This window comes from Martes martes, assembly GCF_963455335.1.
Source record: "Martes martes genome assembly, chromosome: 13".
Lineage (NCBI taxonomy): Eukaryota > Metazoa > Chordata > Mammalia > Carnivora > Mustelidae > Martes > Martes martes.
In genome coordinates, this window is record NC_137901.1 from 80,139,030 (window position 1) to 80,162,985 (window position 23,956).

At 49.7% G+C, this 23,956-nt stretch overlaps 1 protein-coding gene across 1 annotated transcript in view; it reads right to left on the reverse strand.

Annotated features, from left to right (window-relative positions):
- Positions 1-1,496: 1,496 nt before the first annotated feature.
- LOC308354302 (E3 ubiquitin-protein ligase RNFT2-like) overlaps positions 1,497-23,956 on the reverse strand; it is a gene marked incomplete at its 5' end in the record, with an annotated part of 28,204 nt that continues 5,744 nt past the window's right edge. The window contains 4 exons of the mRNA XM_080821630.1: positions 1,497-4,390; positions 13,213-13,314; positions 13,447-13,512; positions 14,689-14,838. Of these exons, the coding sequence (XP_080677756.1) occupies positions 4,256-4,390; positions 13,213-13,314; positions 13,447-13,512; positions 14,689-14,838 (453 nt within the window). The 3' untranslated portion in view covers positions 1,497-4,255. The remainder of the gene's footprint in view (positions 4,391-13,212; positions 13,315-13,446; positions 13,513-14,688; positions 14,839-23,956) is intronic.

Sequence of the window (23,956 nt, forward strand, 5' to 3'; positions counted from 1 at the left end):
TATTAAAAAACTGGTTGTGTGCTTCCAGCCAGAGGCCTTTGCGTTTTCATTTCCTTTAGAAAGGTTGGTCCCCAAAGATCATGGGAGGATCTGGCTGTGCACCCCAATCCACCCTTGGGACAGAATACCACACACTCACTTCCCTTCTCTGTCTTATTTCTGAGAACTCCCCAAGGGGAGGACTGGCCTGAATAGTACCCTTGGGTTGGCCAAGAGGTTGAGGGAACTTGCCTGACAGTTCAAGGTCAGTGCCCAGAGCCATCACTTATGCATGGTGCCATGCAGATAAGCTAATGGCTGTGCAGACTCATGTCTCCAACTATGGGCACATGGGTTTCTCTTTCCCTTACATTCACCTGGTCTAAGATGCTTGAGGGATCAAGTTGTAGTCTTTTCCTAAGAATGGTAGGCTGAGGACAGGGTGTTTTTCTAGATAATAGGTGCTTTCTTTTCCCTTGGGGGCCCACTCCCTCCCCATTCTCAGTCCGTGTGACTTAGAAGTATTGACCCTATCCTCCTCCCTACCTCTGTCCCCACAGCCAGGGCTCAACACCTGATGCAGGCTTGGCCAGCAGGGCTCCAAGTCCCAAAGGCTAAAGGGATTGGTTTGGGGACAAACTAAGGAGTCAACCTCAGGACTCCTGGGTTGCTAAGCTGGTGGAACATAAGCACAGAGCTTTGGGAGGCCTTCTTACTGCCACATGGGATGTGACTGCCTGGAAATCAAACCGTCTCAGAGCAAAAGTGAGTAGAGGGATGCAATGTCATGATTTTAGTATCACTGGGGCCTCTGAATCCAGCGATACTCCAGGCCCATACTGTTACCTGAGCCAAATAAAGTCTGCCTCTTACTTAAGCCGTGTCGAGTTGGTTTGCAAATAATTGCAGCCAAATTCTGCCAACGATGTTTTTGTGACTGTTTTCGTAACGATTGTCACCTAATGCCATTAATTTACATTTTAAAATACCCATCATAATCCGGCACCCAAGCAAACCCATGCTGAATCATAGGGTTATCCTCTGGTTAACCAGAGGTGGGCCCTGTGGGTCCCCTGCCCAGATCCCTTCTGACCCTTTCTACCAGTTCACCTTCCCCATCCTGTGGCATATGGCACCATGAGAGACCCGTGGCCTCCTCCACGAGCAACCCACATCCAAGGACTGATGGTGTTTGAGTAAAAAAACCTCAGGGTGGGGCAAACTCTGAAATGCAGCTGATGTTGTAGAGCTCAGAGGGGCCACGCGGATCTGGGACTTCTCTGAAAGTCACCCTCCTTTTGGTTTCTTCCCCCTCCTTTGCTGGTTTCTCCGGGGAGCAAGCTTAATAAAGCACGTGCATCTGAATGGATCTGCTTGGGGGCAAAACTGGGAGCAGCCAGCCACCCACTGCATGACCACTTCTCAGCTTTTCTCCTCCAACAGTCCCACCTGGCTTCAAGAGGCGAACGGAGACTCGAGACCACGAACCCAAGTTTCATCGACAGATGATATTTATTGGCAGAAGGGAACTTAAGGGAACATTAAAAACGCTAAAGGCAGCTCTGTTCAGCCCAGAGCAAAATTACTGAGAGATCCCAGGACTCACTTTACATGTCCTTTCCCCAACCCAAAGTCTTAGGCGCCTGGTGCCTCCAAGCGTCTCTCACTTTCTCCTCTTATGAAGGTTAATGAGCCTGTTCCATCCAGGTCCAAAGCTTGTCTTTTTATTCTCATATTTATTATACCCAAGATCTTTTACATTTAGAGGGCCATCTCCAAGAGTTTCAGGAACTTGAGTCAGTGAATCATAAAATATTAAGAGCAGGATACTCCAATCCAATATGTGATTAATCCTGCTTATAACAAAGGAGTTGCAGAGCCAGGATGGGCAATGGAGAATGTTCTTCTTTCCAACGACAACCCTTGGCTGCTTTTACCCTCATGGTGGGGAACCTATGCAGCCCGATGGTTGGGAGACTTCACCGGCTGCTGTCCCTCCTTAGGGCGGAAGTTCCTTCCATCCAAAAGAAAACCTCCAGACGGAACTTCCCCCCAGAGGGTAGGGAATGAATAAGTAAAATTCTAAACTAAATCATCCCACCTGCCCCCACGTATCCTCCACGTGTGACATTGTTTATAACGTCAAAGGCATGGCTCGTAATTTGAAGATTGTTAGAGACGTGTGGGTTTCTCTTCTCTATTTTTTTGGTGGCACAAGTGAAACTGGCAAAACCACGGGTGCCTTCCTCACTCTTCCACAATTGTTAGTTTTTCTGGCTCCAGCAGATTAACACGCAAGGTTTCATCATCCTGGAGATGGCTATGGGGACGTGAAGTGGCTTCCCAAAGTCATGCAGAGTTTGGAATCAGAATTCTGCCTTATCCACTCTGTCACAAGCTCGCACGTTAACAAATCTTCTCCAGTTTCAATTTCTTGTGTCTCTTTGATGGCATCTGCAGGCAGGGTGATCTTTCTGATAAAAACCAACCACAGAAGCTCCCGTTGCTTCCCTTTGGTTCTTCCTCAAGGCAGAGGGACCAGAGTAGCCGCATCCACCCGGCCTCCTCTCCCTCCGCTTCCCCTTCCGACTTGATTATCCCGGCAAGTGGGATTGTAACATCGCAGCCATTGCCATAGTAACAGAGCTTGAAAGATGCCATGCTGCCCTGGGAGGGATGTCTTGCTGGGTACCAGGAAAGAGCCAGGGACGTCAGGCACAGGAAAAGGTCCTGGCTTGACAGCACATGGGGGCAAATGTCCTGAAACTATTAGGGATGGGGTGGGCTTGTTATTACTGGCTGAGAGCGAGATGGCAGCAAGTCTCCCACCATTTCTGCTGGGGCTTTGTTGCTAATCTGCTCCTGAGCCACAAGACTGATTTCTCTGCAACGCTGCTGGCACCAGCCATTGTGCTGAGGTTGATGGTGAGTGAAGAGAGTGGGGAGAGGGTTAGGGCAGGCAAGATTCCAGAAGCTTCTAAGTGATTACCTGTGCCATCTTCTCCCACATTCAAAGCAGGGAGGGTCGCACAGGTGGAGAAGCTGTTCTGTTACAGAGATCAACCTCTCTGTTATAAAGATTACAGAAACTCTGACCGCGACTGCACTCTACGCCACCACCCAGGCTTGTGGAAAAATCCATAACATGAATTGTTCATTTTGCTCGCAAGGCCATCAGGGTAGACGGTGATGGCTACGGGCACTGTTGACAGGCTGAGACTTAAGTGAGGGGCAGGATGAGAACAGAAGGAGGAGGAGAGAAATGGGGACAGGTGTGGAGATGTGGAGATCCAGTGATATCTGCATTGGGACCAAAGCTGGTCATTCTTGATACCCAAATTCGATGGAGCATCCCAGCCAGAGCCCAGCAAAATTGCAATTTTAAAGACCAACTCTTTCCATGAATCCAGCCACAGCTAGATTTCCAGAGCCAGTGCTCACTGTTGGCATCCTCAGTGGGGCCCAAACCAAATGTGCTATGCACCTGGGCCATGGATGGGCATCAAAATCACCTCTCGTGCTTCTAAAAAGCCACATCTGCTGGGCCCCATGCCTACAGTGTCTGAGTGGCGGGTGAGCATGGTGGCTGAGAGTCTGAAGCCAGACAGAGGGTCCACCCCTGCTAGCTGGGTGACCCTGGGAAAGTGACCACATGGAGCTCTGTGCCTCAGTTTCCTCATCTGTAAAACAGAGGAAACAACAGGACCTCCACCCCAGGGCTTTTGCGAGGATTACAAGAGGTCACCCAAGCAGGACGCTCAGCCGGCATGACGCGCTTGGTACGCTCAGTTATTGGAGGGACAACGCGGGGCCCTGCATTTGTATTTGGGAAGTGCTCCACAGTGAATTCCAATCTGCAGACCTGCGCCATCTGGGGAGAGGCAGTGATCTCTAGGCCCTTCCCCAGGTGTAGCATCAGGTCACTATGAGTTAAAATAACAACAGAAAGGACCTGTCTATCACCAGTCCCTTCCCTTGGAGGGGGCAGGAGACCCTGCCTCCTGGAGGAGGTCAGATCTGATACAGGAGGCTTGCAGGGGAAGAATGGCCGCACCGAGGATGCACACACTATGCCACAGGACAGGAGAGAAAGGTGAAGGTCAGGAGCACAGGGGCCTAGCTTTAGGGAAGGAGGTGGAGAAAGGCAGGAGGCAGGATAGTAAACGCTTGAGGCCTATGTTCCAGGAAGTCCCTGGAGCTGAACGAACCCAATCACACAGGCCATCCCTCGACTCCCAGAGTGTGCCTTGGAGCTCGGATTCCTTGTCCTTTAGCCCTAATACACCTGGAAGTGTGCTGAAGTGGCCCCGTCCTTCCAGCAGCGCAGAGTATCCACGGCAACCGAGCGGCAGAGCGGGCAGGTGCGCTCCCGGTCCAGCCAGAGGCAGAGGCACTCCTCACAGAACACGTGCTGTGGGGACAGCAAGCAGGACGAGTGTCCCCTACATGCCAACCTTGGTCCTAGGAGCTGGGGACACAGCAGTGAACAAAACAGACGACTCCAGCCCTCATGGAGCTTGCACTCTCCTTGGGAGATGACTGATCCCATGAATCTCCAAAATGCAGAGTATATCAGGAGTAAGTACTGAGAAGAAAAGCCTGGGGGAAGGGGCTAGGGAGTACTTGGGAGGGCTGCTATGTTCAACATGGGGGGCCAGGAGGACTTTCACTGAATACTGACATTTGGGTGAAGATTGTGCCCTGAGGATCTTTGGGAAAAGAGTGCTACAGGCAGAGGGAACAGCTTATGCAAAGGTCCTGAGGCAGGAGTATGTCTGCTGTGCTTCTGAGCCTGGGACTAGAGGGAGGGAGGCAGGGAATGAGGTGAGAGAAGCTATGGAAGGATACAGATTGCATGGGGCTCTCTGGGCATCATGAGGCCCTTGACTTTTATTTGGAAAGAAGAAGGGAGCCATGGTAGGGTTCTGAGCAGAGGAGTGACCTGAACAGGATTTACCTGTTCATTTTTTTTTTTTCCAAAGATTTTATTTATTTATTTGACAGAGAGAGAGAGAGAGAGAGATCACAAGTAGGCAGAGAGGCAGGCAGAGTGAGAGGGAAAAGCAGACTCCTCGCCGAGCAGAGAGCCCGATGCAGGGCTCGGTCGCAGGACCCCAAGATCATGACCTGAGCCAAAGGCAGAGGCCCAACCCACTGAGCCAGCCAGGCGCCCCTTGCCTGTTCATCTTTAAAAGATGCCTTTAGTCACTAGGTTGAGACAGAGCTCAGGGGTTAAGAGAAAGGGAGGGAGGTTGGAAATATCAATGAGTTCTATCACTTTCTGGCCTTATCTCTCGGACAAATGATTCAACCTCCCAATGCCTCAGTCTCCTTATCTATAAAATGAGAGGTCAGGATGAAGTGAAGGGAATCCCCCCCTTTTCTAAGTAAGCTCAATGCCCAATGTGGAACTTAAACTCAGGGCCTCAAGATCAAGACTCACATGCTCTACTGACTGAGTCAGCCAGAGGCTCCCAAAATGCTGCTAAGAGTACTCCACTCATAGGAAGATTGTTTCACATTAAAAGTGCTTAGACATAACAATCAAAGGCAGTACACGATTTGCATTTGGAAACTGGATGGGAGGGGGATCCTAGCTATGCAGGATATTTTGAAGATGGGTGGAGAAATCTGGATATATACCATACATTAGATAATATTTTGAATCAATTTTAAATTTCCTGGGTATGATGGTAGAATTGCAGTTATGAGAGAGAATGTCCTTCTTCTTCAAAAATAAACACTGAAATATTTTTGGATGAAGAATCAAAATGTCACCAACTTATTCTCAATAGGCAAGAGGGAAAAACATTTACATCAAGAAAAGGCAAATGCAAAATGTTCACGATTAGTGGATCCAGAAGAAAGAGAAAAGGGTGTTCATTCTACTGTCCTTTTACTCTATAGTTTTGACATTTTTCAAAATAAAAGTGATAATTTAAAATGATAATATGAAAATCCAAATACTGTTTCCTAAAAAGTTAAAAAAAATGAAATTAAAAAGACACTTAGAACAATGCCTGGTCAATAGTAAATGTGCTATCAATGTTGGCTATTATATAGGAGGCATTATTATTACATTGTATCTATTTATTGCTTGTTCACTGTCCCTCCATGCCAGACTGTAAGATTCTTGCAAACCCATTCCTAGCACGATGTGTAGTAGGTGCCTAACTGTAAACAGTGTTAAAGGAGAGCTCCATGGTGACCTGTGCAACAGGGGACCAGTCTGATCCAGGGAGTAATCTAGGAAGGCTTCCTGGAGGGGGGGGGCACTTGTGTTAAGGCCTGAAGGATGTTTAGGAGTTGAATGGGTGAAGAGAGGGGGTAGGGACAGAGCACACCAGGCTTAAGGGAGGAGCTGGGCCAAGCTCCTCAGATGTGAAGGCATCGAGGCACTCAAGGCCAACATGGCTACAACAGGAGAGTGTAAGAAGTGGGCGGCAGGAGGTAAGCAGGCCACACAAGAGCCCTGAAGGGTGTGCCTGGACTCTTGCCATGGTCTGAAGGGCAGGACCCAGGGGTCAGCAGGCCCAGCAGCTTCTCTTGACTCCCAATCAGGGCACTCAAGGCCCTCCATAATGCTGCCCTCCCCTCTTCCTCCTCATCACTCCCACCAGGACAGCCAATGTCACGGACACACGTGATGACGTGCAGTGCAAAGCTTAGTCATACTGCTAAGCCTCAGGGCAATCTGCAATATCTGTCTGGGATGCTCTTATGCCCCTCCTCCGTCCTTATCAGCTGGTGGGCACCTACTTCTTGCAGAAGACTTAGATCAAGCCATCACACCTCCCCTTCTCTATGACGTCCCCTGTGCTCCACGCCTTACTGTCCCCTGAAAATCTAAGCGCTGACTGTGCATTCACCTTCCAGATACCTCCTGGGGAGGGTCTCTCTCACAGCATCACACACACACCTCTGGAATGATCCGCAAACTCATCTGTCTTGTTCGCTGCATTAAGGGCTTCTGGGGGGCAGGGACCACGCTCCCAACAAGGTTCTGAGCACATGGCAGATGCTCAGGAAATGCCCGCTCAATGAAAGAATAAGACTTAACCTTGTTCCCCGGGAAAAGGCGGTACTTACGTAGAAGAAAGCAACACAAGCCGTGTTCACATGAAGCTCAATACTTGAGTCAGGTGAGCGGGAAATGAGAAGCTTTTCATTCCTTCATTCAAAAAACCATTCACTGAGGCTCTCCCACGTCTCAGTCAGTATTTCTCAAACGTTCTGGTCCTAAGACCCCTTTACAGTCTTAAAAAATCACAGATGATCTCAAAGAGCTTTTGTATATGCTGGCTATATTTACCATATTAGAAACTGAAACCAAGATCTTTTAAAAACACAAGACTACACAAGCACATGAAAGTGAAAGGGAACACCAGGGGTACCTGGGCCACACTTTGAGAACCACTCTTCTAACTGCTCATTTACCATTTGCCCTGCCTGCCCTCTGGGAGGTAAACTTCGCGAGGGCAGCAACCGCTGTTGTGTTCCCACTGCCCAGCCCCGAGCCTGCACGGAGTAGGGACCGTAAAAGCAGTTGACGAAGGAAGACCCTCCCACATAGGTCGGGGGGCAGATTCTGGAGACACTGGCATGGTTAAGACCCGGCCACTGCCCTCCGGGAGCTCACAGTCCCCTCCTCAGAGAATTAGGCAGGAAGGAACCTAGTGCCAAATAAAGAGGTCTGAAGACCACATGTCGACCCAGGGGCCCAGCGGGAGGAGGGAGGACGTCATCATCCTGGGCCTACTTCTAGTATCTGGAGAGAAGGATGAGCCCCTACAGAGGGAGGGAAAGGAGGGGCCCTTCTGGGCTGCGAAGTGTAGGATCGGGTGGGTTTATGGTCAGTGGGGAAGGTCAGTCACGGTTCCCTGGCTGTGCCTCCTGGAGCACGGAGGTGGGTGAACCCCTGGGGTCGCATGGGCCACCCTCCCCACCCCCTGAATTCCATCCAGACTCAAGTCTTGCTCAAAGATTTGGAGCAGGCGGGTAAAGTGAGGGCCGGGGACAAGAGCCCTCACAAGCACAGCAGCTAACCCCCATGTGGGAGAGGAGGCTCTGGATGGGAGAGGGGCATCTCCTAGCCCGGCACTTGGTGTTCGGCTTGAGCTGAGAAACAAGGAAGCAGCCAGGCCAGGTCTGGGTGGATCGTTCAGGTGAGGAGTACAGGTAATGACTCTGGGCCCTCTCCCTCACTGAGCACAGATGCTGTGCCAGGCACTGCTGACATCCTCTAAGTACAGTCTCATGACACCTCACAGACTCCCGAGACTCAGAGAGGGAGAGCCACCACCCCAAGGGCACACAGCTGCTAAGTAGTGAGGCAGAAATTCAGCTTCAGGGATGTGGTAGGCTGACTTCTATTACCACTCCCAGTGATATCCTCCTCCTGGGATTCACATCCTGTGTGGCCTGTCCCTCCCCTTGAATGCAGCTGTACTTACTGACTTGCTTCAAGCGACCGGAATACAGTAAAGAGGCTGGGACGTCACTTCTGAGATTAGGTTACAGCAGATGGGGCCTTCCGCTCTTGCTCTCACACTTTCTTCCCACATATTCACTCAGATGAAGTCGGTGTGACAAGGAAGCTGGGGTAGGTTCTGGCCACGAGGAAGGGAGGCCCTTGGTCCGAGAGCCCAGGAGGAACTGAATCCCGCCACCGGCACAAGACCGAGCTTGGAAGCAGAGCCTTCCCCCATGGGACCCTGAGTGGTGTCCTGACTGCAGCCTGAAGCGGGGGACCCAGCTTCGTGTGCCTGGATTGCTGATTCACGCCAACCAGGAGACAATGAGTGCTAGCTGCTTTCAGCCGCAGAGTGCTGGGTCATTTGTTAGGCAGCAATGGGTAACCGATACAAGAGGTGCCTGCCTCCCTAGTGAACACTCTCCCCGTTACGTTCTATTTATACTGGTCACACATGGACAATGTGGACAGGGATGTTTGTAGCCCTTGGTTTTGAAAATGATATTACTGAAAGTGGGGCTACTGTCAGACAAGGGACATACACACATACACACCCAGCCCTAACCACAGATCCTCTTGAATCACACAAACCTGGCTAGCTTTGTTCAGATTTAGAATTAATCACTGACACTGGGTATTGGCATAACACGCTATGCTTTTCAAAACCCACACACAGATAGACACGTCAACTCTTTTGACTGTATTTTAAAGAGCCCGCAAGCTGCCCAGGGCAAACATTTTCATTCCTGGGAGGCAGAAGACATGGAGGGTCAGTGCCGCAATGAAATGTGTCGCTCGAGGTTGCAAAGTTAGTGCTGGGACGCTGTGGGTGCTTGGGAAGCACCTGACGCAGAAACGCATGCATGGAGGAGTCAGCACAGGTGCTGAGCGATCCCAGCTCAGCTGTTCCTTCATTCCTTGGAGGTGATGCGCACAGGCTTTGCTGCGCGGGGCATAGCACGCTCCTAGGAATTTCCAGGAAAAGGGCTCTAATCTTGTAATGCAGCCTTGAGGACATCTCAAAGCAAGAAGGGGAAAGGTCCTGGCCTCTGAAAGCCGGGGCTCTGGGTTGGAATCTGGTTCTGCTGCCGAGGAGCAGGGGAGCCTTGAGGAAAGTCTGTCCTTTCTCCTTGCTGAGCCTACCTCTGCCTCTGTAGAAGAGGGTCACTGTCCCCCCCCACCCCACGGTGTCTGGAAGGATGGAAATGGGTAAGGCCTGTTATAAAGCATTAAGTGTGAGGCACCCACAAAGACAAAATCAACAGAAGTTACTATTCTCTTGCCCTCCTTCCTTTACATTATCAATACTCAAACAAACCAAAACAAAACAAAATAAAAACAAAACAAACTCGTGGTGACCAAGGGCTAATTGCACTCTGATTTTTCTCTTTGGAAAGAAATCTTTTAAATAAGCCAAGTTTCTGACTGTGTGTTCAAAGTGCCCTTTCCTTGATGTCCCGTCGCCTGGCAGGAGGCATGGCACAGATACTTGGGGAGTGACTAACTGGGCAGGTGCTTCTGCCTGAGTGGAGAGCTCTAACCTCTGGGCATGCCCAGTGTCTGCCTGACCCACTTCCGTTGACTATCTGCTTCCCAGGCTCTGATGGGGGGTGGGGAGGGAGGTGGGGCCTATGTGTGAGTGACACACTGTGCCTACTTTGATGTCCCTTTGAAGGAGAGATAGGATGTTCCTTTAGCCTGGTGGGCTCTTCCTCTACCCACTCATTCATCTCTCCTGTTCATCTATCCATTCATCCATCCACCTACCCATTCATTCATCTACCCACCCAATCCCACATCTACCCACCTATGCACCCGCAGGTGGGTCCATCATTTGTTCAACTACTCAGTCACCCACACACGTATACCTCTGTCCATGCACCTCTGTACTCATCTATCCACCCCTTGACCTGGCTACCATCCATCTCCATCCCAACCAACCATCCATCTATCCATTCCAGCCCATCTATCTCACACCATCTCTCCCCTTCTGTCCAACCCATTCCTTCCATCCATCCATCCATCCAATATTTACTAAGTCAGTGCTATGATTCTCCTGCTAACAAAACAGACACGGTCACCGCTCTCAAGTTTGCCTATGCTTTGGCCAAGAGGAGATAGACCTTACACAACCAGTTGCCCAGTTAACTAGCTGACAACTGGGATAATTGCTATGAAGGAAAAACACAAGGATCTCTGAGGCCATACTGCTGGGAGAACTGGCTAGCCTGGGAAAGCAGAGTCAGGGAAGACTCTTACTAGGGAAGAAACATTTGACTCATTCATTCATTCTTTCCAAGTGCTCAGGAATTAACGAGGCCCTTTTGCCTGTGGAAGTCATCTCCGCCAGCCCAGGCCCAGCTCCCAGCAGCGGAGCGAGACTGGTTTGGCCAAGGCTGTGGGCTCCGACCACCGCCGCGTGTGGGAAGATGTCATGGCACCAGGAGAGGAATGGGAGAGAAGCAAACACATGAAGGCTGGGAGAGCTTGCCAGAAAGGAAGAAGCAAGACTTTCACCTTGACATCATGTTCAAATCATCGCTGCCACGGAGAAGGCTATACAGATGGCTCTGAACCATATGAAAAGATGCTCAAGTGCACTCGTAATTAGGGAAATGCAAATTAAAAACCGTACTGAGATTGTGCTCGTCACCTGTCAGATTGGCCAGGCTCAGGAAAGGCTGGCACGTGCAGTGTGTTGGTAAGTGAGGGGAGCAAGAGGTTGTGTCGTGCTCCGCACCGGGAGCGTAAACGGATACAGTCTTTATGAAGGGCAATCTAGCAATATCTGTCAAAACTGGATACCCTCTGACCTCGTAATTCCACCACTAGGGATTTATCCTACCGAGAGCCCACACGTGTGTGAAATGGAACGCGTGCCAGGAAGAGCTGATGTGGACTGAACCCTGACCAGGCGTAGCTCTAAATGCTTGACTGGCATCAACCCATTCAGTCCACACGACGGGCCCAGGTAGCTGCCGTAGATCTCCCCATTTCTGACCTCTCCTGACAGCCACCATTGTAATTACGGAAGATTATAAACTACCAAGTGCCCATCCATAGTGGAATGATAAAACCAACGGGGGTCCATCCATGAAGGGGGATGAAAGGCAAAGAAGGAGGGCTCTCTTTAGACACTGTTTCCAGTCAACGAGGAAGGATACAGAACACAGTTTGGGGGAGAATATGAGACAACATAGGTCTTTCTGAAAATGACGTGTGTGTGTGTGTGTGTGTGTGTGTGTGTGTGTTTGAACATATAGTGTTTTAATTCCATAAAGCATCTCTATGAAGATTTAATAAAGGAAACTAGGAAGCTAGGGGGAGGGTAGGAGGCCGGTCACTGTTTTCCTTCTGGTATATTTAAAATGCTTTAAAAAATAAACTTTTAATTTTGGAATAATTTTAGACTTATATAAGAGTTGTAAAGATAGTGCAGAGAATCCTTATTTAGCCCCTCACTAAGTTTAAATTCCCCAATATCATCAGCTTGCTTTACTTTTACATCAAAGCCAAGAAACCCCCATTGATACGTGACCAACCGCTGAACTCCAAACTCTGTCTGGATTACCTCAAATCGGTTTTCCAACTCCCGTCCTTTCTCTGTTCCAGGATCCAACCTTGGTCCCATGCTGCACGTAGCCCCTGTGACTGCCAACTCATGAGTTCCTCAGTTTGAATTCTGAGTCATGCAAATATATTCTCAACTTAAAAATAAATAAAATGCAAAAAAGAAACCTCCTAACATCCCCCAAACATTAAAAAAAAAAAAAAAGAAATGTTGCTGATGCCAGAAAAGGACCTCACCTCCCTGTCCTCTGACCCCTGGGCGGGGGGCAGCATGGGGGTTGGTGGTGATCCCCGAACAGGGGAGCAGCCGTGCTCCTGTTTCTACCAGTGTGCCTGCTGCAAAAAGCCTTCCCAGCCTGGAACTCATTGCTCTCTGTCCCAGTCCCCCGGGATGCTGCATGAATCTCTCTTACACAGCACTTATCACTGCCTGCCTTGTTTCATAGTTATTTATGTATGTGTCTGTCTCCCCAAGGAGACCGTGAGCTGCCAGAGCAGGGAACAGGGTCTGTGTGCCCTCTGCCTCCCCTCCCCAGCATCTGATAGGACGCTTTGGCTCGTATACATCTGCTGAACTGACATCTTAGCCCCTGATGTCAGGAGGAGGAGGGGTACATTTAGGGAGTTAAAAGGGAGTAACCAGTACTCACTGCCATGGTTTGGTGGCCCACAACTAATAACGAAAACAAACGGTAATAGTAATTACAGTGATGATAAGAATTTTAACAAGAGCCATTTTTACAGGTGACTAATTCAAATTTTGCTCTTTCACTGATGATCTCATTTAATCATAATCATGGCCCTATGAAGTTGGTATTACGATGCCCATTTTATAAACGAGAAAAGCCAAGGCTCAGGAAGATGGAATGATCCATCCTTGAAGGGTCCAGAGTGCTGTCTGGATTCCTATGCCGACGAATCTGACTACGGCATACTGAATTTGTCATTTTTGACGCCGGACTGATAAATCCAGGGCTCACAGAGGTGAAGGAACCTGCCCAGGGCCACCCAACGAGGAAGAGGCAGAGCCTGTCCAATCTGACTCCAGTCTTGACCATCCTGTCCCCAAAGACCCACCGCAGAGCCCTGAGGTTTGGTCATTGGAAAGGCACATGGGACTTCTGCATGGAACATGGCCCTAGAGGCCCCCCAGCCTCTGTCCCCTGCTGGCCCTGCCCAATCCCGCTCACCTGGCACATGAGGATCAGAGGGTCCCGGAACTCGGCCTGGCAGATGGCACAGATATCACCGGCTTCTGTGCACTGCTGCCCAGTGGCCCGGATGCCATAATTCTGTACGAGGGAGAAGAGAGATACAGCCAGCTGTGGACCCTCCCCGGAGCAACGTCCTCAGGAGCGCTGCGAGAGCTGTCTCTGGTTCCTGGTTCTTTTGACGTCAGTGGGGGCCATTTGAAGTCAGCTCACCTGAGAGGTACAGAGAAGCTTCAGGGCTTTCCTAACTCCGCCCACACGGCCACAGATGTCGAATGACTGAAAAGAGAGGGGAGTGATGGCTGAAAGTCTCCAAGGGTTGTTGAGGATCTTTCTTACCACTCCCAAATCACCCCCACTGACCCCTTGTCTTTGATGATGAACATTTTCAGGATACTCTATCCCATTTGGAGCTCCTCATTCCTATCACTTTTGCTTGGCATTTGGCTTGCTGCCTTCTGTCAATAGTCTCCCTTGCTACCCAGGCCAGGAGAGCAAATACATACACACATTCTACATCTCCCCCCTGCCACGCCCAGCACAGGCATTGCTAATTGATCACAGCACCCTGATTCTAAACCCAGCCAGCTCGCCAGTCAGGCATTGCCAGTTGATCAGAATCAGCAGGCAAGAGAAGCCCCAGTGGCTGATAGGGCATGGATTGCCCAGCTAGTCCTGCTGGGAGGAAGAGAAGGGAAGAATATATTCCCCCAGGATTCTCTAGAGCCAGAAACAGAGAAGGGAAAAGAAAGAGGACGATGTGTTTATGGTTGGGGGGAAAAACCCAATTTGTACCTAGGAATGGAAACAAGTTTGGGGGGGGGGTATCATCTACAGGTAAGAGCTCCAGGCTTGGAAGCAGGCTGCCCAGGTTTGAAACCCACTCTGTTATCGTTAGCAGAGTGACGCTGGGCGAGCTGCTTCTCTCTGAGCCCCCATCTCTTCGCCCATAAATACAGGAGTAATAATGGAAATATGTGAAGGGAGAGCATCTGGTGAGCTTTATGGGCAAGAAATTAGGGTGGATTTAACCGCAAAAAGGAATGAAGTATTGATATATGCCACCATGTGGATGAACTTTGGAAACATGATGCTAAGTGAAAGAAGCCGGCCACAGAAGACCACACAGCGGAGGATTCCATTTATGCGAAATGTCCACAACAGGCAAGTCCATTGAGACAGAGAGCAGACTGGTGGTTGCCAGTGGCTGGGGGATGGTAGTGAGCAGAACGGGGAGGGATGGCTTAATGGGTACAGGGTTTCTTTTTGGCATGATGAAAATGTCTTGGAACTAGATGTGGGGGTGGTACAGCCCTGCATACCTGCTCAGTGCCAAGGAGTTGCACCCCCCACCATTTAAAAAAAAAAAGATTCCAAGCTCCCTGCTTGCCCCCAAGACCTGGCAAATGTGTGGACTTTCCTCATGCCAGCCCTTAAGTTTCTGGCCCACCTCACCTTGCAGAGGCTGTAGAGAACAATCAGGACCCCTCCTAGGAAGTAGCTGTTGGAGGAGTCGTCCCCCATGATGTATTTATACCACAGCTGGATGGGAACAAGTGATCGGAACAGCTGGCTCAACTCCTCGATGACCAGATAGAACTTGCCCTGCAACCACACAGAAAGCATCAATTATTATTAGCTGTAAAAGACCCAAAGGACCCAGCCGGGGGTCCCCCAGCCTGGGCAGTAATGATGTCCCAGGTCACAGGCAGGCCATTAATCAGCTTTGGAAAGCACTCAGACCTGCTCCTAATGGGTTTGCGATATGGCCGGGGAGACGTGGCCCCTGCCCGCCGCCCTCACCCACTGCCCACCAGCCTCGAGGAGCAAAGCTCGGAGGATCGCATTTCAGGGAGGGAGAAACTGGACACTTCTGTCAGAGGGCTGGGGTGTGGGTCACTCCCTGGTGCCTGCTGTGGCTTTGGGGCCACTGTCCCTGGCCCCACCCACAGATTGCCCTTGTCTCAAGGGCTGACCCAGGCATTGGGGGGCCCAGCCTCCGGGGCAGGGGCTGGATGGACAACAGGATGCAAGTAAGGGCAGGCCTAGAGGTGGAGGGGGATATGCGTTCTCCTTCCTAGCTACTGTCTGCAAGAACGCAGGGGGACATGTGGGTGAAGGAGATGCATTTGGGATTCAGATGGGGCTGGGTTTGAAGTTGGCATTGCTGCAAGTTCACGGGCCCCGGCTTCCTTATCTACAGAACGGGAACCACAACTCATGTCTTACAGACTGCTCTGCAGATTCACAGAGAGCATCTAGCACATGCCTGGCACGGAGCAGTACTCAACCAATTCTACTTCCCTTCCTCCCTTTGCTCTTGGACAAGTCCCTCCAGCTTTCTGTGGCCTGAGCTATAAAATGAGATGAAAATAACCCCATCCTGTTATGTCTAATAAATTTAAACATACATCTATTTATGACCTAGCATTTCCACTTCTAGGTATGGACCCCAGAGAAATGAAAATATATGTCTGCTTATAGGCAAATGATCATATAGCAATTCTATTCATAATACCTCCAAGGTGGGAACACCCAAATGTCCATCAGTGGAGGAATGGATAAACAAATTGTGGTGTATTTATACAATAGAATACTACTCATGAATAAAAATGAAGAGATGACTGATATACACAAAAACATGGATGAATCTCACATGCATGTGTCCAATGGAAGGAGACAGTCATAAGAGAATATATATTGCACAATTCTCATTTATATGAAATCCTGGAATTTAGATTAACACTAATCTGTTGTGAAAGAAATCAGATCAGTGGTTGCCTGGGGTGGGGAGGAGGACTGACTATCAGGGGCATCAAGGAATTCTGGGGAGTGACAGAGATATTTTATAATGTGTTTGGTATGGTGGTTACACAAGTGTATACATTTGCCAAAACTCATTGAAATAGGGAAGCCTGGGTGGCTCAGTTAAACATCTGCCTTCGGCTCAGGTCATGATCCCAGGTCCTGGGATTGATTGAGTCCCGCACTGGGCTCCTTGCTCAGCGGGGAGCCTGCTTCTCCCTCTGCCTGCAGCTCCCCCTGCTTGCGCCCTCTCTCTCTCTCTCTAACAAATAAATAAAATCTTAAAAAACAAAAAACACCTCATTGAAACAAGATGGGATCAGGAGGGAGACAAACCATAAAAGACTCTTTTTAAAAAAGATTTTTATTTTTCAATATTTATTTTTAAAAGATTTTATTTATTTATTTGACAGAGAGAGAGAGAACGCACAAGTAGGCAGAGAAGGGGGGGGAGCAGACTCCCTGCTGAGCAGAGAGCCCGATGCCCACGCTCCCCTTTTAAAGATTTTTAATTTTTTATTTATATGACAGAGAGAGACATAGTGAGAGAGGGAACATAAGCAGGGGAAGTGGAGAGGGAGAAGCAGGCTTCCTGCTGAGCAGAGAGCCTGATCCGGGGCTCGAACCCAGGACTCTGGGATCATGACCTGAGCTGAAGGCAGACGCTTAATGACTGAGCCACCCAGGCACCCCGCTATAAGAGACTCTTAATCTCACAAAACAAATGAGGGTTGCTTGGGGGTGGGGGGTAGGGATAGGGTGGCTGGGTTATGGCTGGGTATGTGCTATGGTGAGTGCTGTGAAATGTGTAAGCCTGATGATTCACAGACCTGTACCCCTGCGGCAAATAACACATTATATGTTAATTAAAAAAAACTCATTGAAATTTGTGCTTCAAATCTGCACTTTTTTTTTGTATTTAAATTACACCTTAATAAAGCTGATTCAAACAAACAAACATAGAAAGAAGCAACCATCCCTGCCTCAGGCACACAGAGCCTTAAAAATGTGAATAGCATTTGCCTCAGCGATTCTATCTTTAGGAATTCATCCTAACAAAATTATCTAGGATGTGCACTGGGATGTGTATGAAGGTCACGGCAGCATTCTTTGTAGCAGTACCAATAGACACAAGTAAATAAATGTATAACAAGAGGGTCTGTTATGGTGGAGAGCTATAATGGAAAGCCACACAGCCATTCGAACATTATCCTGAAAAACAACAAACGCAACTGTGGAGAAACCCAGCACATATCATGTGATCCAAATGATCGAGATTTACAGCCCCATCAGTAAGTTCTGTCAACAGCCTGGACCCCCTGGTATGACGCGCAGAGAACCTAGTATCACCTCCATGGTTATTCTGGTCAACAATTTACAAAACGTGAATTGAGTCATGAATAAGAGACACATCCAAGGGGCGCCTGGGTGGCTCAGTGGGTTAAAACCTCTGCCTTCGGCTCAGGTCATGATCTCAGGGTCCTGGGATCGAGCCCTGCATCTGGCTCTCTGCTCAGCAGGGAGCCTGCTTCCTCCTCTCTCTCCACCTGCCTGTCTGCCTACTTGTGGTCTCTGTCTATCAAATAAATAAATAAAATCTTAAAAAAAAAAAAAAAAGGAGATACATCCAAAAGGAGGCTCATTCTGCAAAAGAAATGTCAGCACTCTTCAGAAGTGTCAAGGTCACAAAAGACAAAGACAAGATCAAGGAACTGTCAGGTCGGAGAGGAATAACAAGATACAATATGCCAGATGAATGCAATGAAGGGTCTTGGATTCAATAATCCCTGGAGTATGAAAGAGATGTTAGTGGGACAACTGGCAAAATCTGGTAAAGTCTGTCATTTTGTTAATAGGAACAGCAGTGATGTTCATCTCCCGGCTTTGCTAACTGCACTGTGGTCAGACTAGATGTTAACATTAGGGGGAGCTGGGGAAAGGGTATGTGACGACTCTGTACCATTTCTGCAATTTTTCTTCAAGTCTAAAATTTCAAAATGGAACAGTAAAAAATCATCCTGGCGGAGGGTACCTACTGACGCAAGGAAATATTGACATAATAGTTCTGAGTGGAAATGTCCCCATAATCTTTGTGTTTTTCTGCCTTTTCCAATTTTTTCTTTTTTTTGTACTGAGCATATGACATGTTTACATTAGAGGGGGAAAAAGATTATAAAAAACATGTTGCCTATCCATCAAATGGATGATGTCTGGGATGAGGATAAAGGCTTTCTATCTACCCCACTATAGTCCATCTTGATGGGCCTAGGAAGGGGGCCCCTTGAAGCTAAGGACCAAGAAAGGGCATCCAGTTGTCCACTCATCCCAATGCCTGACCTTTGTGACTGGCTGCACCCTCGTTGTGAGGGCCCTCTACCCCTCCAGACTCCCACCGGTCCCTGATCCCTGGACATACCCCTCAGAGGGGTATGCTGGCTTCCTCTGCAGCCTGAGGGAAGGTGGAGACGACTGGGAAAGCAGAGATGCACGGGATGGACACCATGCTGGTTTTACAAGCCAGTGGTGTGGTGGGAGCGGAAGCAATGGTACAGCAGCTCAGCGGATGGCTAAGGTTGCTCAAACTCTGTCCGTGTCCTGACAGCAGGCCCTGGGCTCTGCTGAATACTGATGTTGTGAGCTTCGTTTTCCTGCACCACCTCAGCCTCAGCTGCCCCATGCTTTCAACTGCCCTCATCCAGGCTCATTCAACGATTGCATGTTCCAGCTCATTCTGGGCCAACAGCCCAGTCTCTCCCAACGTCCAACCTCACTTGCTTTTGTCGCCCCTTCTTGAATTCAGGGACCCTCCAGAGAACGCTCCTTTCCTTTCTTCCTCTCCTCCTTCTCTCCCATCCATGCATCCATCAATGTATCCCTCCCTCTTTCCTTTCTTCTTCCCTCCCTCCTACTTTCTCTCCCATCCATTGATGTCCCTCCTCCCACCTTCCATTGCTAGATAGCCATTATGTACCAGACACAGCACTAGGCTCTGATGATACTAAGATGACCAAGACCTCATCCCTGTCCTCAGGGGGCTCACTACCTAATGAGTAAGACAGACGTTAGACAAATTATTTTAACACAGTGTGGTACAACTCAGCTAGAGCTGAGCACGAGGGGGCCAGAGCTGAAGGATGGGGTGGGAGTGGAGAAGGGATTAGGTAAGTCTTCTAAGACCTAAGAGAAGGTATCATCTCAGCTGACCTTGAAAAAGACTTGCTACTCAAAGTGTGGTCTCTGGTCCACTGGCCTCAGCACTGTCGAGGAGCTTGTTAGAAATGCACGATCTCAGACCTCACCCCAGACCTGCTGCAACAGAACCTACAACTTACCCAGTTTCCCCAGTGATCTGGGTGCACGTTCAAGTTTGAGAAGCACTGTTTTAGTGGATACGTAAGAAGCGGAATGAGGAAGGAAATATGGGGAGGATGGGGAAGGACAGGTGTTCTAGAAGCTCAGAAGTGACAGAAAGGATAGACAGGGGCCCCATGCCATCTTGGTGGGCAGCCTCCTACTCTGTCTGCCTGGCCTCATGGTGGGGGAGGACATGACCACCTCATTAAAGGCCCTGTGTCCCTGTGTCTCTGGAAACCCTGCAGGTTGGCATCTGGCTGACTCTCGCGACAGACTCTGCTGCCCCTCTCAGGCAAATCTTTTTTTTTTTTTTTTTGAAGATTTTATTTATTTATTTGAGAGAGAGCAAGTGAGAGCACAAGCAGGGGGAATGGCAGAGAGAGAGAGGGAGCAGAAAACCTCCTGAGCAGAGGGCCCGACACAGGGCTTGATCCCAGGACACTGAGATCATGCCCTGAGTTGAAGGCGGGTGCTTAACCGACTAGCCACCCAGGAGTCCTATCTCTCAGGCCAATCTTGCCCAACCAGCCTGGCTTGGTGGTTAAGAGTGCAGCCTCAAGAGCCAGACAGCCTGGGCTCAGATTCTGTCACCTACCCCCTTCTTACTCCTGCTTTTATTCAGCCTAGGTCATTGTCTTTGGATCCCCAGTTCTCGGATTCCATTAGCTGCAGGCGAGTTCCCCGGTGCAGGCCCCACACTTCCTACTTCCTGCCCACGAGCGGGTCTAGATCAGGGGTTGGCAACGTTTTCCCACAAAGGTGTAGATCATGAATACCTCGGCTTTGCGGGTCATACAGTCTCTGTCACAACTATTTCCCTTTGCTTTTATAGCACGGAATCGACTCTAGACAACAGGTAAACACACAGGCATGGCTAAAGTTCCCAGAAAACTTCATGAAAACAGGCATCAGAGTATATTTGAATTGTGGTCTTTGGCTTGCCAAACCTGGTCTAAAATGTCAGAACCTGGAGAAGTCAAACCGCGGTGGGGACTCCAATAGATCCCTAGAAGCACCAGCTTCTCGGCCCTTCCCTGTGCAGACCAAGCTCTTCCTGCAGACGCAACACAGTCAGCTGCTCTCCGGACTGTGACCTAACACCTGTTCATCGTCCAGGTGTCGGCTCACTGTCCTCCTCCAGAGCACTTCCCACAAGAGCTACAAAATTATTTCAGTGTGTGTCTCTCCCACCGGACAGTGAGCCCCGTAAGCGCAAAGGCCATCTGGCTCCCAGTCGGTCGTGTTGCCAGCACCTGACAGAGAGGAGATGCTCCTCCCGTGGCCGGGGACCCTTCTGAGGCTAGGGAGTCCACTCTCCTTCCTCATGTCAGCTTCTCAAGTTCACTGATGGAGAAGGAAATGTGGAAGAGAGAATGTCTCTTGAGAAGCGAGCGCCGATGTCACAGACGACGAAATAAAGGGAGTGAGTGTCTTTGTGGCACCATGCAAAGGTAGCAATTAGCTGCTGGGGTGGGGGGGGCGGGCCACTTGGAGAAGGAGATACAACCCCCAGGGAAAACTGGGCATATCCCAGTGAAACCATCGCTCTCTAATTAAGCAGCTTTGTAATTCCAGGTTTCTTAAGCATGTTATTTCTGACGACCACCAAATGGAATGTGTGGTTTTTCTCTGGGGTGTCAGGGAGCAAGGAGAAGCGATCAGATTGTGAGCCGTCTGCTCCCTGCCACCCTCGCCCGCCCTGCCACCCATGAAGGGGAACGGGAACAAATGCCACAGGACTGGGGCGCGCAGGGTTCTCTGCTGGGATTCTGATTCAGGGGGCGGGAGCGGCAGAGACGGGAAGGCGGAGGAGTCTGTGCTGACTTCCATACTGCTAGGACTGGGGGGTGGGGGTGCGGGGACACACAGAGTGAAATGGGAAACAAGGAAACAACAGAGGGCTGACTCTGGGAGGGGGTGGCAAATGCACGAGAGCGGACTGCTGAGAAGCAGGAGAAATGAATTGGGGAAGAGGACTTGAACTCTGGGGTGAGGAGGGAGGGGACACATCATCGGATGGTTGTTAGCAGGGTCATGTATAAAGAATGGGTAGACAGAGATGAAAGATATTTTTCTGCATTGCAATTCATAATATTATACAGCTTTGCCTGTTTATGAATCTCTTTGGGGAACACTTTCTCATCTAGAGAAGGAAGACAGCACAGCAGGTAAGGGTATGGGATTTGGGACTCCAAGGTCAGATCTGTACCTACTAATTGATTTTAGACAATAATTTAATGGCTTTGAAACTCAGTTTCTTAATCTGTAAATGGGGTTGAATATATATATACAAACTCACACATACATATACACACACACATACATACACGCAGTGGTGTGCTGGCAAACCAGGTCCTTGGAAAACAACCAACGAAGGCCCTGATTTGTGTGTTTGTCAATTTCCACGGCGTAAATACTCCCACAAGGCCCATTTCAAGCTGCCAAGGGTTTCACACCCGCTTGCACGTTTCTTGAAAACTTAACCATCGGCTCTCACAAGCCAGGGCAACCTGCCTCCAACACACGGAGGGGGGCGGGGGGGGATTGTTTGAGGATCAAATGAACCTAAGACCCAGGTACCCAGGGAGGCCTCCGTATGTGACAGGAGCTAGTTAGGAATCTCACGAACATCTGAGAAGATGAGCATTATTAACGCCAGCTTCTTTTGGAGATGAGAAATGTCAGGTTCAAAAGAACTAAGGGACATCAGAATGAGACTGAAGTGTCATCTGGAACTTCCCAGCCTAGAAAGAAAGAGAGGCTCTGGGGCACCTGGGGGGGCTCAGTCAGTGAGGCGTCTGCCTTCGGCTCAGGTCATGATCCTGGGGTCCTGGGATCGAGCCCTGTGTCAGCAGGGAGTCTGCTTCTTCCTCTGTCCCTCCCCCTCCCCTGCTGATGCTTGTGCGCTCTCTCTCTTCTCTCTCTCTGAAATAAACAGGTAAAATATTTCCAAGGAGAGGCTCTGAGACTATAGGTAGGAGAAAGAAGCAAGGAACCCAGTCGACAATGAGAATTCAGATCTGGGGGTCTAGGATACAGAGCCTGGGAAGATCACTGCAGCCCCGGCCGCTGATGCATCACACCTGTGAGGGAACAGGCCCTCGTCGAGGCTCCAGCCCCAGCAGACACCGCATGGAGACCAGCTGTCCCTGCTCTGGCTTTGACAGAACTCCTGACCCATGGGATCCTAAGCAATAATATCATGGTAGTTGCTTTGAGCCAAACAATACAAAACACAACCAAAAAACCCAAAAGCATTCATCTACGGCTACTTAGTGGGTGCTGTGGCTTGAATCAATTCTCCCACAACATTCCTATGTAGAAACCTAACCCCCATGGGATGGTATGAGGAGGTGGGGCCCTTGGGAGGTGATTAGGTTATGAGGCTGGAGCCCTCAGGAATGGAATCGGCGCCCTTATGAGAAAAGACAAAGAGCTTGTGTGCTCCTGTCCTCTCTCTCTCTCCACCACTGCCCCCTGCCCCACCATGTGGGGACATGCCAAGAAGACAGCCATGAGCAAGCCAGGAGGAGGGTTCCCACCAGGAACCAAATCAGCCTTGACTTTTGGACTTCCAGCCTCCAGAGCCATAGGAAAGAAATGTCCTGGTATTTTCTTAGAGCAGGCTGAGCACACGGACACAGCTGCCAAGTAGGCGGCCTGTGATTTGGAGGCAGGTCTTCTCTTCTATGGACTGGGTTCGAATCCCAGCTCTGCCACTTTCTAGCTGTATACCTTTGGCAAGGTACTTCCTCTCCGTGTGCTCAGACCCCTGAGATCATCTTGATTATTCTCTCTCTGATAACTAACATCCAATCCATCTACAAATCCTATTGGAAACCGCTCTTTGCTTCTGCTTGTCCTTCTGTCCTTGCCCTTCTATGGTTTTCTTCTTCACACGGTATCTAAAATGAGCTTTTTAAAATACAAGGCAGATCAAATCAACCCTGAGCTTGTACCTGTGAAAATCTGTCTCGCTCGGAATGACATTTGAAACCCTTGCCATGTCTTCCAGTTCCTGTAAGATCTGCCCCCTGCCCACACGTGTGATGGGGCCTGTTTCCTCAAAAAACAAAGCCAAAACCAAGCCAAGCAGTCCTACCTTAGGGCCTTTGCACTGGCTCTTCCCTCTCCCCGGAGCCCCCTCCGTCCTGAGATCTGCCAAGTTGGCTCCCTCACTTCCCTTGCATCTTGGCACAAATGTCACCTCATCGAGAAGGATCACAGAACCATGTACATAAAGCAACACCCCCGTGCTCCCTCCCCACCCCGGCCACTCTCCTTTAGTCTGCTTTCCTTTCTTTCTTTTTAAAACTATTTTTAATTATTTATTTGAGAGAGTGCAAGAGAGAGAGAGAGAGAGAGAGCGAGAGCGAGCCCGCACCAGAGGCGGGAGGGACAGAGGGAGCAGCAGATCCCCGCTGAGCTGGGAGCCTGATGCAGGACTTGATCCTGGGACTCCGGGATCATGACCAGAGCCACAGGCAGTTGCTTCACCGACTGAGGCACCCAGCTGCCCCTGTATTCTGCTTTCATTTTCTTTATTGCACTTGCTCTCTGACAG